General features: G+C 39.7%; 1 protein-coding gene across 1 annotated transcript in view; it reads right to left on the bottom strand.

Annotated features, from left to right (window-relative positions):
• Positions 1-14,464, bottom strand: part of atp2a2b (ATPase sarcoplasmic/endoplasmic reticulum Ca2+ transporting 2b) — a 50,403-nt gene extending 35,939 nt beyond the window's left edge. Inside the window, exons 1-3 of the mRNA XM_062057038.1 lie at positions 13,872-14,464; positions 13,657-13,674; positions 13,489-13,571 (exon numbers count right to left, since the gene is read on the bottom strand). Coding sequence (XP_061913022.1) covers positions 13,489-13,571; positions 13,657-13,674; positions 13,872-13,989 — 219 coding nt within the window. The 5' untranslated portion in view covers positions 13,990-14,464. The remainder of the gene's footprint in view (positions 1-13,488; positions 13,572-13,656; positions 13,675-13,871) is intronic.
• Positions 14,465-14,664: the final 200 nt, after the last annotated feature.

Here is a 14,664-nt window from a genome sequence, read left to right as displayed (position 1 = left end):
GCTCCATGTTGCTCTCATATTATTTTTGTTCCTGTCCAATAATTCACTGTAATATTCTTTTCTACATGATCGTAGTATTTCTGTTAACTTGTTTTTATACTTTTTGTACTTAATTTCTGCCTCTATAGTTCTTTGTGCTATAAATGTTCTATATAGTGTATTCTTCTTCTTACAAGCATTTTTTAATCCTTTTGTCATCCATGGTTGATTATTCTTTCTCTGCTTGTTACTGAGTTGTATCCATGGACAATGTTTGTCATAAAGTATTATGAACTTGTTTAAGAAATGTTCATATGCTTCATCAACCTCTTTTTCATTGTACACATTGTCCCAATCTTGCTTTTGTAGTTCAATTTTGAAAGCAGTCATCCTCTTCTCTGTGCATAGTCTTCGAAATGTCCTTTTGTCTTCCATGTTCTTCTTGTAGTTTCCATCATATATTGTAAAAACTGGCAGATGATCACTAACGTCGCTTATAAGTAGACCACTTGTAGTGTTATTATCAAAATCATTGGTAAAAATATTATCAATAAGCGTGGCACAGTGTCCTGTGATTCTGCTTGGCTTTGTGATTTTAGGATATAGACTGATGCTGTACATTGTATCAATGAAGTCATCAATAGACTTTTGCTTGTTGGGGTTCAATAAGTCAATATTAAAGTCACCACATAAGAACATTATTCTTTGACCATTGTCCATGTAAGTTGCCTTGATCCATTCTTCAAATGTTTCTATACTTGACTTAGGTGATCTATATATACAACTGATGAATATGTTTTTGCTTTTTTCCTGACATATTTCAATGGTTATACATTCTAAGATATTATCTATGGCAAATGACATTTTTTTTACCACTTTGTAGTTCAGGTTCTTCATCACGTACACAGCTACTCCTCCTCCATTTTTGTTGGTTCTGTTGATGTAGTTTAGTTCATATCCCTCCAGATCAAAATCTATTCCTTTTTTATCATCAATCCATGTTTCTGTGACAGCAATCACTTTGAAGGGTTCGTTGATGTGTTCCAAAAAGTTCTTAATGTTGTTGTAATTTGCATACAAGCTTCTACTATTAAAATGAATAATTGACAATTTGTTATCACATTCAATGTTGCTATTATATTGATCATCTGTATAATAAAAACAACTATTACTGATTTGGGAGAAAAAATTTGTATCTGGATCTATATCATTTTCCAAATCCTGGTTTTTGTGATCTTTGTTGCAGAAATTTTTTAGTTCCATATTTTCTTGTTCAACAAACTTTGATGTTGTTTCAATAATCTCTATAAGTGTAGGTGGATGCAATCCTGAATCTAGGTCCTCTTGTTTAGTCGTCCCTTGGAACATAGTAGTGTCGATGCTGAATTTAGGTGCTTGTTTTCTTTCAGAGTCCATTATCATCGTTGTTGTGGTAGCTGTGTAAACTTTAAAAATTGTCCAAGTCCTTGATGTCATGGACAACAATTACTCTTGCTTCTGGACCTCCATTCAGCTTGATGTAGATTTTACAGTTGGCGCTCCAAGTTCCCTGGATTTTTCCCTGCCTTCTCAAGTTGCGTGCTTTCTTGGTGATTCCAGCATTACGTTTTGTGAGATGCTCATTCATGTACACATTTGTTCCCTTCAGCTTCTTTCCCTGTCTCAGCAATGCCATTTTAGATTTTCTGTTTACGAGTTTCACAAGCACGACTGGAGTGGCGTTGTTGTTTCTTCCGTTCAGTGGGATGCATGTTTCGATGGTATTAATGTCAATTTCAATTTCTTTTGATTGCAGAAAGTTGACCACTTGCTGTTCTGCTGAGACCATATCCATTTCATCTGGTTCACCTTCATTATTCACAGCTTTCGCATAGGATCTTGGTTTAATTCGGTGCCCTGTCACAATGATATCATTCATTCGTTTATCCTGATCCATTTCATCTATGACATTCCTCAGCATGTTGTTGTCTTCTTGAAGGATCTTCATTTGTTTGCTCATTTCAGTGGCTTCTTTATTTCTGGAGTTGTTCTCTTTTTTCATTTCTTTAATTTCTTCTTTCATTTCTTTCATATCCTCTTTCCATCCATCCATCAATTCTTCCAATTTTTCTAACATTTCTTCTTTAAATTCCTGGAGTATTTTTTGTAGTATCCCTTCTTGAATCCCATCATGTCCTGTGCCCAGCTTCAAATCAGTATTTCCAGTCAATCCTTTAACTTTTGGCATCGCGGCAGTCACTGACGTCAGCGCCTCTTATGTCTTAAGGGCAGTTACTTCTTTAGCGACTTGCGGCACTTTTAACTTGCTTTTTCAACAATTTCGTACCTTGCGCCGTTCAGAGATCAATTTGAGGTGTCAGCCTGTCAACTTATATCACTCTGCGACGTCGGGATCACTTTAAAACAGCTGTAAACTCGCCGTAACTTTTGGTTGCTAGGCAACCGCTTTGAACTGCGGGAGGCGCCTTTGGCTTGCGGCTAACGGCTCTTCCACTCGCCTTATTTCAGCGTATCAGTGCCTCTCAACTGACCAAAATCAGATCGAAGATGCCAGGTGACTCTCCTGTGGCTGTGATCGCAAATCAGTGGTCAAATCAGTGGTCAAAATCTTCAGACTTAACAAAAACTCCGGTAGCAGAAGCGGAGCTTTTTTCTTTGCGTCCTTTCTCATTGACAGGAAGTGACGTATCCAGAAACTTCTTTTTTTGAGCCTGAATATAAAGAGGATGATCTACAAGTTTTAGAAGCTGTGTGCTAAACAGACGCAGCTTTAGTCAAACACGAAGCATCATGTAGAAGTATTGGTAAGTGTTAAACAAGATATACAAACATAATAAAACAATCACTAACTGCACAATGTCTGCTCTCACTGGGATAAAGACTAATGGGATGGTTGTACCTTTCAATACTAGACAGTTTGGCTGCTAAATTCCACATAATCCTCACTCCTCGGATAGAAAATGCTGAGCAAACAAGCATCTTGACCCTTCCTTGGGATGTCGAATGGCAGTTGAGAGCCAGTAACCACAGCGTCACTCCTCTCGGCTTATCGGTACAACCTTTTACGATGCATGTGAGAGAGTCATGATTCATTAACTTTTCATAACTCAGAGATGCAGCAGCTCTTGTGGCTAGCATTGGCATATCTCTCGAGAATGCTGTGAGCAAGGTGCTGTGTTACCAAGCAAGAAAATTAGTTCCTCGTGTTCGCTCTTACAATAACAATATCGCCGTAGCTTGGTGACTATGTAGGCCGCCATGTGTAAATGGGCTTTTATTTAGAGAACGTTATAGTCCGAACAGTAGAATCCCCATTACTTGCATTGCTAATATCTAGAACTCACAGAAAAAGGAAAGGTGTGGGTTCTTGCCTGACATAAGGATTATGGCTGATGGACAAAATTCTTCTTTTTAAAAAAAAAAAAGTGAAATTTTTCTTCACTAGCTTTTTAGTAAAGCAGGCTGTGGCTCTCAGCATGTTATTGGCGTGTTCATCTGCGAACCAATCAACATCCTGACTGTTTCATCCTCATTTCAACTAAACTCCTGACTTGTGGCCATTTCATCCGATTGCGTCAAACAGGCCGTCGGACGGAAAGAGGAAGTGTCCGTGGTCCTGCTAACCCTGGGTCTAGAGTTGTACGGAACACCTGTACTCATAAAGTACTGCGCTCCTAATTAATTATAAGATACTATACTGCCTTTGAAAAATACCGGTAACTTGAATGTTTCATGGACACGATGATGGTTACATTACTGGAAATATGAGTCAACACACACACACACACACACACACACACACACACACACAAAGCACTTACAAGCAGAAACAGTGTCGACACAGAAGAGGGAGAATGGACGTATTTTGGCTTTTAAACTAACTATATAGGTCAAACAATTGAATCATTTTTTTAAACATATTTATACATGTATTGATAGTGATTTTAGTGATGTTTTCTTTTTTAGAATTTGCAATTTTTTGGTTTTTTTTTTGTTTATTAAATTTCTTTTAATAAATACAGCATTTTGTCAATAACAAATCTCTAACCAACAAATTTTACACAGAAATTCGCCTATTTTAAGGAAGAAGTACATCATGCCGGCAGCACGGTGGTACAGGGGTTAGTGCGTGTGTCTTACAATACGAATGAGCTAGGCTCCGGCACCCCCTGCGATCCCGAACGGGACAAGCGGTAGAAAATGGATGGATTTTAGTGATAACAATCTTTTAGTTAATTTTTTTATAGTGTTTTGCAATGTTTTAAACAGTCTTGTAATATGTGATGTTTTGTGTGGGCCCAGCAAGACTGGCTGACTGCCATGGCATCAGCTAACGGGGGACCCTTTTCAAATAAACACTAAAGCATTGCTTTAAGACATAGCTAGCTAGCGGCTAACGTCCCTCCACAGTGTTTTGGCTACTTCTAAATGACTAATCCTGGCCTCCATGGTGACAAATAAAGTAGTATCAACCTTGCAGGACGGGGAATAGCTAAACATGTTTCCCCACACACCGTAGGACAGGCATGTGATTTAAACCGGGGGTCCGCAGGTTGGGGGACAAGGGGAGAAACCCCCCCACACACGAAGCTTCTGGTTTTTCAGCAATTGAACATGCAAACATTTGCAAACAAAGCACCATTTTAAAAGATGTTTTAGTGTTTAATGAATTGAAAAATGATAAACAGAGTTGACATAAACACATAGCCCATCCATCCAAATGAATCACTATATCCGTTTCAGTAACTATGTCATTTAGTCACTCCAGTAATTACAACTTGTGTTCACATCCACATTGGTTAGCCTACTCTATACAGTATTTACAACCTTACTAGTGTTCCTTTCACACATCTTGCAGTCATGTTGTTCATGTTTCAAAATACTATTCAATGTCAAAATATAAACAGTAGAAATAATGAACTAAATGTCAGCTACTGTCTTGTTGTAAAACACCAATGAAAAAGAAATGTAGCATTTAGACAGGCTATACCAGTGTTTTTCAACCACTGTGTGAGATACAGTCTGGTGTGCCGTGGGAGATGGATCTAATTTCACCTATTTGGGTTGAAATATTTTTTGCAAACCAGTAATTATAATCTGCAAATTATAAATGATAAAGAAATGGGGACGGCGTGGCGAAGTTGGTAGAGTGGCCGTGCCAGCAATCGGATGGTTGCTGGTTACTGGGGTTCAATCCCCACCTTCTACCATCCTAGTCACGTCCGTTGTGTCCTTGGGCAAGACACTTCACCCTTGCTCCTGATGGGTGCTGGTAGCGCCTTGCATGGCAGCTCCCTCCATCAGTGTGTGAATGTGTGTGTGAATGGGTGAATGTGGAAATACTGTCAAAGCGCTTTGAGTACCTTGAAGGTAGAAAAGCGCTATACAAGTATAACCCATTTATCATTTATTTATTATCATTATAAATGGGTTATACTTGTATAGCGCTTTTCTACCTTCAAGGTACTCAAAGCGCTTTGACAGTATTTCCACATTCACCCATTCACACACACATTCACACACTGATGGCGGGAGCTGCCATGCAAGGCGCTAACCAGCAGCCATCAGGAGCAAGGGTGAAGTGTCTTGCCCAAGGACACAACGGACGAGACTAGGATGGTAGAAGGTGGGGATTGAACCCCAGTAACCAGCAACCCTCCGATTGCTGGCACGGCCACTCTACCAACTTCGCCAGTGTCGGTGCTGTCTAAAGCTCGGCAGCGTAACCGTGTAATACTCTTCCATATCAGTAGGTGGCAGCCGGTAGCTAATTGCTTTTTAGATGTCGGAAACAGCGGGAGGCAGTGTGCAGGTAAAAATGTGACTAATGCTTAAACCAAAAATAAAGAAAAGGTGAGTGCCCTAAGAAAAGGCATTGAAGCTTAGGGAAGGCTATACAGAACGAAACTAAAACTGAACTGGCTACAAAGTAAACAAAAACAGAATGCTGGACGACAGCAAAGACTTACTGTGGAGCAAAGACGGCGTCTACAATGTACATCCGAACATGACACGACAATCAACAATGTCCCCACTAAGAAGGATAAAAAAAACTGAAATATCCCTGATTGCTAAAACAAAGTAGATGCTGGAAATATCGCTCAATGGAAGACATGAAACTGCTACAGGAAAATACCAAAAAAAAGAGAAAAAGCCACCAAAATAGGAGCGCAAGACAAGAACTAAAACACTACACGCAGGAAAACACCAAAAAACTCAAAATAAGTCACGGCGCGATGTGACAGGTCGTGACAGTAGACTACTTTGAGACAAGAGCTATATTGATGCATGCTTGGTTATGGTTTAAAGTCATACCCAACAATTGCAACGACAACTTTTTTACTGTCAACTGAGTTTCGTTTTTAATGATTTCTGCTGGTGGTGTGCCTCCGGATTTTTTCAACGCAAAAAATGTGCCTTGGCTCAAAAAAGGTTGAAAAACACAGGGCTGTACAGTAGCAAAAGTCATCACATGTCTGCCACAATCGTGTGTGTTCTTAAATGTGTATTCCATGTCGAGAGCAGTTTTGACTTGGGCTTACACGGTAAACAACTCAAATGAATGCATTGCTTTATCCAGACGCATACGTTTGTCCAAATGTGGCCAAGTAGACACATTGTGGATTTCTTGGACGTTGTCTACATCGCTAAAAGAAAAATATAAGGAAGGGAATCCCTCTGCCACCTTCCACTATCTTTTTTTTTAATGTATAAATCGGCCGCTTGAATATTCCCTCTTCTCTTCTCCGACTCTCTCGTCGTCATTTGGGATGTCTGTTGTGATTTCCCTTCCTGGTTCGATGACCCACCCTATCTTGCCTCTGATTGGCCTGTCCGTAATGTTTTGCCCTAATCTTAACCAATCGTGACTCATCATAGTAAAGCAACCAACCAACCATGGATGTTCTTCTACGTAAACCAAACAATCATCATTGATGTTCCCCGTATATTTTGTCCCCTGCCCTTGGAGTTGCTTTGCTGCGTAGCTTCCCTTTTTAAGTTCATCATTTTTAATGGAAAACCGTAGTTTTTACCACTGGATTATCAAAAACCATACTCATTACGGGAAAACCGTAGCTGTTGGCAGGTATGGCACAGAGACGGATCATGATTTTAACACACATTGTAGGTCGGGAAAAAACTAATAGTATTTTTACAGAGATAAAAAAAGATGGATTTTCGACTATAGACGGAAAAATCACATGCCTAGCTAACAGCTTACAGCAAGCTAGCGCTCCACAATGTAAACAAATGGGTGGATCCACACAGACGTCAACTGTAACAATACCAAGTACAAGAGCCGCCGCATATAGTCGATACAACAATGATTATTACATCGATTTTTTTTTTTTTTAATCACAACACTAATTTTTCATTGTTTATAAAGTAAGGAAATACGTCCGTGGACACAGGAGGACTTTATGAGCAATGTATAATCCTGTAACTACCGGTACTTGGTGTTGGATTCATACCCAAATGTGTGGTATCAGCCACACTTTATGTAAAGTATCATACACCGGAAGAATAAGTGCTTATTACATTTGAACACAAGTGTCCTAATGCAGAATGGGGAGCGTGGTGCAGCTCTAAACGCAAAATAAAAACAAATCTGCAATATTTATGAGATTGCTTATTATTACCCGTCTGCGATCCTGTTCTGTCTCCCTGTAATGTTTGTCTGCTCTTGAATGGGATTGTGCTGAAAATGTTAATTTCCCCTCTGGGATTATTAAAGTATTTCTGATTCTGATTCTGATTATGGCGCGAGCAGCAAACCCTATTGGAATTGCTTCGTTTATTAATATTCTCCCAATTCCATCGCATTTTTGAGGCACCAAACTCACATATTCGATCCGGCAAGAAAATGTTTTATATTTTTGGGGTCCCAAAAATACTACATTTCAAAATTGGCTCTCCAGCGCCCCCTTGAAAGTGAGAAAAAAAATCAGCCCGTGCCACCAGTTTCACGTACTGCCACAAAAATCGCTGGACATGTCGTAAGTAATGATAATGATAAATGGGTTATACTTGTATAGCGCTTTTCTACCTTCAAGGTACTCAAAGCGCTTTGACAGTATTTCCACATACACACATTCACACACTGATGGAGGGAGGGGAGCTGCCATGCAAGGCGCTACCAGCCCCCATCAGGAGCAAGGATGAAGTGTCTTGCCCAAGGACACAACGGACATGACTAGGATGGTAGAAGGTGGGGATTGAACCCCAGTAACCAGCAAACAAAGGCTCCTAATTTAGTCTGCTGACATATGCAGTGACATACTGTGTCATTTCTCATTCTATTATTTTTGTCAAAATTATGAGGGACAAGCTGTAAAAATGGATTATTAATCCACTTGTTAATTTACTGTTAATATCTGTTTTTTTCTGTTTTCTGTGTACTTTCTACACTTCTGTTAAAATGTAGTAATCACTTATTCTTCTGTTTGGAACTTTACATTAGTTTAGGATGATACCACAAATTTAGGTATCGATCCGAAACCAAGTAGTTACAGGATCATACATTGGTCATATTCAAAGTCCTCATGTGTCCAAGGACGTATTTCCTGAGTTAATAAACATAATATGAATTTTTTTTAAAGGAAAAAAGATTGTGTGACAATAAAGAATACAGATGTAATTATAGTAGTATCGACTAGATACGCTCCTGGACTTGGTATCATTACAGTGGATGTCAGGAGTAGATCCACCCATGGCATTTGTTTACATTGTGATGCCGGTGAGCTACGGTGTGTAGTAAAGCATGTTTAGCTATTCCTCGTCCTGCAGGGATGATACTTGTAAGAAACTCACTTTATTGGTCGCCATGGAGGCGAGGATTAGTGATTTAGAAGTAGCTAAAACACTGCTGACTGCGGATGGACGTTTTCTGTCTAGACACGGTCTGTTTGTAAGTACTCCGTGTATGCCGAACATGCTCCTCTGCTCGCAAAACCAGCAATGTCATGACGTGACGACGAACCGGTACTTTTCAAACAAGAGTATAGTACCGTTTTTGATTCATTAGTGCCGTGATACTATACCAGTACCGGTATACCTTACAACTCTAATTAGTACAAATGATGACGACACCGTGAAGTGCCAGATGGGTCAGTAACTGTTCATACCCATTCATAGTGGGCGGAGCCTGGCGGCGAAAACTGCTCCTTGCCATCAACCGGTTGTTACTTGCCTTTAAATGACGTCTTTTCAATCTGATATGAGGCTGATTGGGAACTGATCAAGACTAGAGATTTACCATATTTTCCGGACTATAAGTCGCACTTAAAATCCTTTTTTTCCTCCTCAAAACTCGACAGTGCGCCTACTGTACGGAATAATTCTGGTTTTGCTTGCCGACCTTGAAGCTATTTTATTTGGTACATGGTGTAATGATAAGTGTGACCAGTAGATGGCAGTTACACATAAGAGATACATGTAGAGTGCAATATAATGGCAGTCACACACAAGAGATATGTGTAGACTGCAATATGACTCAAGTAAACAACACCAACATTTTATTTGTTCCATTGAAAACATGGAACATTACACACGGCGCTCAAAAATCGATCAAAATGTTTTAGTACGACTTTGGTAAGCTATGAAGCCGCACTGCTTGATGGATTGTACTGTGCTTCAACATACAAGTATTATTATGGTGTGTGTAAAAGGTAAGACATGTTATCTGGCGCTTTGTTTCACAATATTATGCAAAATAAACTATTCTTACCTTCTGGTACCTGCTGATCTGTATTTGGGATCTGCATAAGTCCTGAAAAATTGTGCGCGTCCGCCTTTGTTGTCGATAAGCTTCTTCTTTTTCTCTATCTTCTTGTTACGTGACATTCATCCTCCGCTGTTGCCATTTCTAATATAAAGTAGTGTAAATTTCTTACTTATATCTGCCATGAAAGCGCTAAAACCTACCGGTGTAGTGACTTCACATTATTCACCCAAGGAACTTTAGTTCTTAAGAGAGTTCCGGTCGGACGTTTTTTAGTTATCTCCATCTTTTGACACTTCTTCCACGCCCGTCCTTGCACACTACACCGCTACACAAAGATGACGGGGAGAAGACGCTGCCGAAGGTGAGCCACGTAAATAAGACCGCCCACAAAACGGCGCATCCTGAAACGACTGTCAGAAAGCGGCTTGAAGATGATCTGTAAAACATCATCTATGCAACATTTTGACCAAAAGAACCACCATCACATGTTATGAAGACCACAAAAAAGTGTTTTCCAATTAGAAAATAATATAATAATAATATGACTCCTTTAATGCGCCCTATAATCAGGCGCGCCTTATATATGAAAAATGATCGAAAATAGACTATTCGTCGGCAGCCCCCCTTATTATCCGGTGCGTTCGCACACATTATGCGTTCCCATCGACTCACGTGAACCCCGGTTTACTGGCAACGCTTGATGACCTCATCAAACCGCCGCGAGCGTAGCATAACAACAAGAGTGTGTTGTTGCCGGTGCTGTAGCCGTGGCTAACAAGTGAGCTCGCTCTGTGACTGACTAACGACACCAAGTCTATGGTTTGGGATTATTTTAAAGTGTGTCTGACGGATACAAAACTGGCAATTTGCAATGACTGCAAAAAGTTGGTTATGCGAGGAGGAGCCAAGACGTCTTCCTTTAATACGAGCAATTTGATCTCCCACCTCTCCAAGAATCATAAGGAGATACGTGATGAATACAAGCGGAAGATGGATGAAAAGCAAACACCGAAAAAAAGTAGTACCACACAGTTGTCGCTTAAAAGACTCCGCCCAAAGGGTCAAGCGGTAAAAAATGGATGGATGGATGGCTGGCTGACTGCTAGGCCACTTCAAGCACTCATCACTCGCTTGCAGCACATTTTTGTTACTCATACAACTACGTTAGAGCAGGGCAGATTGAGCCCAGTTTATAATTCCCCGTTATACAGTATACCAGGCAGTCTTGCACTAAATGAGGACTATGTTATTGTTTACTTTATTACTCTAGTATACTCTGGACTGAAGCTGTGTGCCTTCATTGTTTTTGTAGCTGTTGTTTTGAGGCATGTTTTAAAAAAATTAAATAATTATGCACTTTGTGAAAGTCAAAGTATAGTATTTCCCATAGTTGCAGTGGGTATTAGAATTATCTCAGGGAGAGCATGTCCCAAATTCCAAGCTGTTTTGAGGCATGTTAAAAAAAATAATGCACTTCGTGGCACTTTTTTCCATAACTGGAGTTGAAGTTGTTCTCTTATTTTGGAAAACCTTGTTTTTGATTGATTGAAACTTTTTTTAGTAGATTGCACAGTACAGTACATATTCCGAACAATTGACAACTAAATGGTAACACCCGAATACGTTTTTCAACTTGTTTAAGTCGGGGTCCACGTTAAATTCATGGTAAAGTTACATTGTTTAATGCATCACAACAAAATTAGGCATAATAATGTGTTAATTCCACGACTGTATATATCGGTATCGGTTGATATCGGAATCGGTAATTAAGAGTTGGAAAATATCGGAATATCGGATATCGGCAAAAAAAACATTATCGGACATCTTTAATAATTCCTTCCACATGCTCCGATCTTTGTAAAATTTTGGATTGTCGGACCCGACATTGGGTGGGACCCTCTAGTGGTGGAAAATGATTACAGGGAAAACTTCTGCACGCTCTAATTGTTCTAATTTTTATGTTGGGTCGGGGCCTTAAGAAGGACGCGCTCGCGTACATTATTGTTAAATATAATACATTAATAATCTTATATAAAGCATTTAACAAATTATTGCCGCCGAATCTACAACGTTTTTTTATAAGACGAGTGCAGGCTCATAACTTGAGAGGCTTTGGATATTTCTTATTGCTGAGAGCTCAAACCACTCGTAAACGTTTTTGTGTGTCTGTATGCCCAGTAAAACTATGGAACAAACTGGACTTACAACACAAGCAATGCCAAACTATTAATAGATTTAAACTATTATACAAACATGGGGTCTGGTTCAAATATAGAGATGAGGGTCTTTAATTTGACCTGCTGCCGTACTCTGTCTCAAAGTGTTAACATGTGCTCAATGTTTCCTTACCATTATTGCTATGATGTCTATTACCATTATTGCTTTGTTGTCTATTACCATTGTCGGTATATTCATTATTCCTACATTGTTGATACAAATTATTGTTACAGTATAATAATTATTTTTAACTGTGGTAATGCCACTATGATACAACATTTGTATTATAATCCTTGAACAAAGTAAGAGTGAAACTCATGTGAATAATCACTGAATGGAGAACTGGGGGTGAGATTAAATAAATTATCTTCTTCCCACTCCCTTTCAGGCAAAACTGGACTATCATGCATTACATACTATATATTTATATTATTATGTGTTGTCCAAACATCCCAGAACAAGCTAGTCAGATTACTTCTAGACCTCCACCCCAGATCACACCTCACTCCTACCCACTTCTCCAAAGTAGGCTGGCTCAGGGTGGAGGACAGAGTAAAACAACTTGCACTGAGCCTAGTCTATAAAATCCGCTACACCTCCCTGATACCGAAGTACATGTCAAACTACTTCCTTAACGTAAATGACCGCCATAACCACAACACCAGGGGGAGCTCCACTAACAACGTTAAACCCAGATTCCGAACTAACAAAGGTCTTAACTCATTCTCTTTCTATGCCACATCAATATGGAATGCACTCCCAACAGGTGTAAAAGAAAGGGCATCTCTATCCTCCTTCAAAACCGCACTAAAAGAACACCTTCAGGCAACTACAACCCAAAACTAACACCCTCCCTTCCACATAATACCTCTTTGGATTATAAATAATCAAAAGTAAACAATCAAACAATCAAATGTAGACACTTTTTCTTGTACTTTCTGATCTCTCTATGTCCACTACTTGCTATACATATCCTACCAAGTCAGTCCTACACTGTTTCAATATCCATTTCTCTGATGATGCAATTGTTGATGCTGATTGTTGATGACTGAAGTGTTGATACCAACCAAACCTAACCCCCCATCCCCTCCATATCCCACACCCCGGATTGTAAATAATGTAAATAATTCAATGTATATACTCTGATGATTATCTTGTGTGATGACTGTATTATGATGTTAGTATATATTTGATAGTATATATCTGTATCATGAATCAATTTAAGTGGACCCCGACTTAAACAAGTTGAAAAACTTATTCGGGTGTTACCGTTTAGTGGTCAATTGTACGGAATAGATAGATAGATAGTACTTCATTGATTCCTTCAGGAGAGTTCCCTCAGGAAAATTTAAATATGTACTTCACTGTGCAATCTACTAATAAAAGTTTCAATCAATCAATCAATGTCAACTTTCTACTTTATGTCATTGCCTGAAATAAATAAATGAAAAAAAATGAAATGAATGCGTTCCCATCGACTCGGTGTGATGCTCCGTTTTAATTTGAAGTGAGATTTTGTGTGCGGTCTTATTTTTGAAATGACGCAAACAAAGTTGAGTACAACTTACAAAGGATATGCAGGCAGCCAGTAGAAGGATCCTCACAAGCAAATCTTCAAACTGTTCCACCACCAGCGACCAAAGGGATTTGCCTTTACGGAAAACAACCACGGTTGAAAACGAGCCACCTTTCATCAAAGTTAAAGTCCTTTATTAGACGGTTGATTGTTCACTCACCTTCCTCAGCGGGCAACTCTGCACATCATCGTCACAGAGGATAGAGAAAATTAGGTTATTATACAACAATGGTCAGCGGCAAAGATCAAAGGATGTACAATTAGCATCCCAAAAAGCGCTGATCAAAGGAAATGCAATTAAAGCACCCTTGTGACGTCACGTCCGTTACACGCTAACATTATACTGTGGCTACACGGTGAATCGTTTGGTCTTACCGTTAGGTCCGAATCGTTCTCGCTGCTTCTTGACTTGTTCCAAGCTCAGTCCGGTGCTTTCGTTGACGTTGAAGAAAGTGTACACTTCTTCCACCGTCTTTGTGTGAGCGTTGTCCATGATGATGACTGGACTCCCCACCTGACGCTGTCCTCTCTCTTCTCGGTCGCAGCAGAATAAAGCGATAATTTTAACAGCGACTGAATACTCTTTTAACAAAGTGAAGTCAACAATAGGAAACAAACAAAACGGCGGATTTGCGTCTCGGGTGAGCTAACAACCTGTTAGCCGCTAATGCTAAGCTAACAATGCTATGGCTAGATGTTGCCGGCTGCGTTGTGAACTAGTACTCCCGATAAAGCTCCATATTAACGTAGCTGTCTTTGAATTAACGCTTCATCTAAGCCTGTAAGGGAAAAAACGACGAAGGAAGCGCCACGAAATAGATTAAATCAACATGTGCTTGCTTTCTAGCCTGCTCTGCCCGAGTGTATTATTGCGGAATCACCAGCGTCCTCTTCGGTAACCTCCGCCGCAGCCTTCGCGCAACTCGAATGCGGTGTTCGGTGTCCGCATGTGGAGCCTTCTGATTGGTTGGCGCAGCCGGAAATGCTCTGACGTTATCGTTTGCTTTTGACGTCATGGTTTTTCGAGACGATCAACGTTATTGATATATATTTCCTATGCATTATGCTATAATCATCTTGTAAATGTAGTTTAATGTTGGCCTATCAGATTAGCCCGTTTTCGCATCTAAATGGTAAAAGTCATAATGATGAGATTATTATAAAATCT

This window comes from Entelurus aequoreus, linkage group LG08 (genome assembly GCF_033978785.1).
Source record: "Entelurus aequoreus isolate RoL-2023_Sb linkage group LG08, RoL_Eaeq_v1.1, whole genome shotgun sequence".
Classification (NCBI taxonomy): Eukaryota; Metazoa; Chordata; class Actinopteri; order Syngnathiformes; family Syngnathidae; genus Entelurus; species Entelurus aequoreus.
This window is presented reverse-complemented; position numbering and strand designations above follow the sequence as displayed.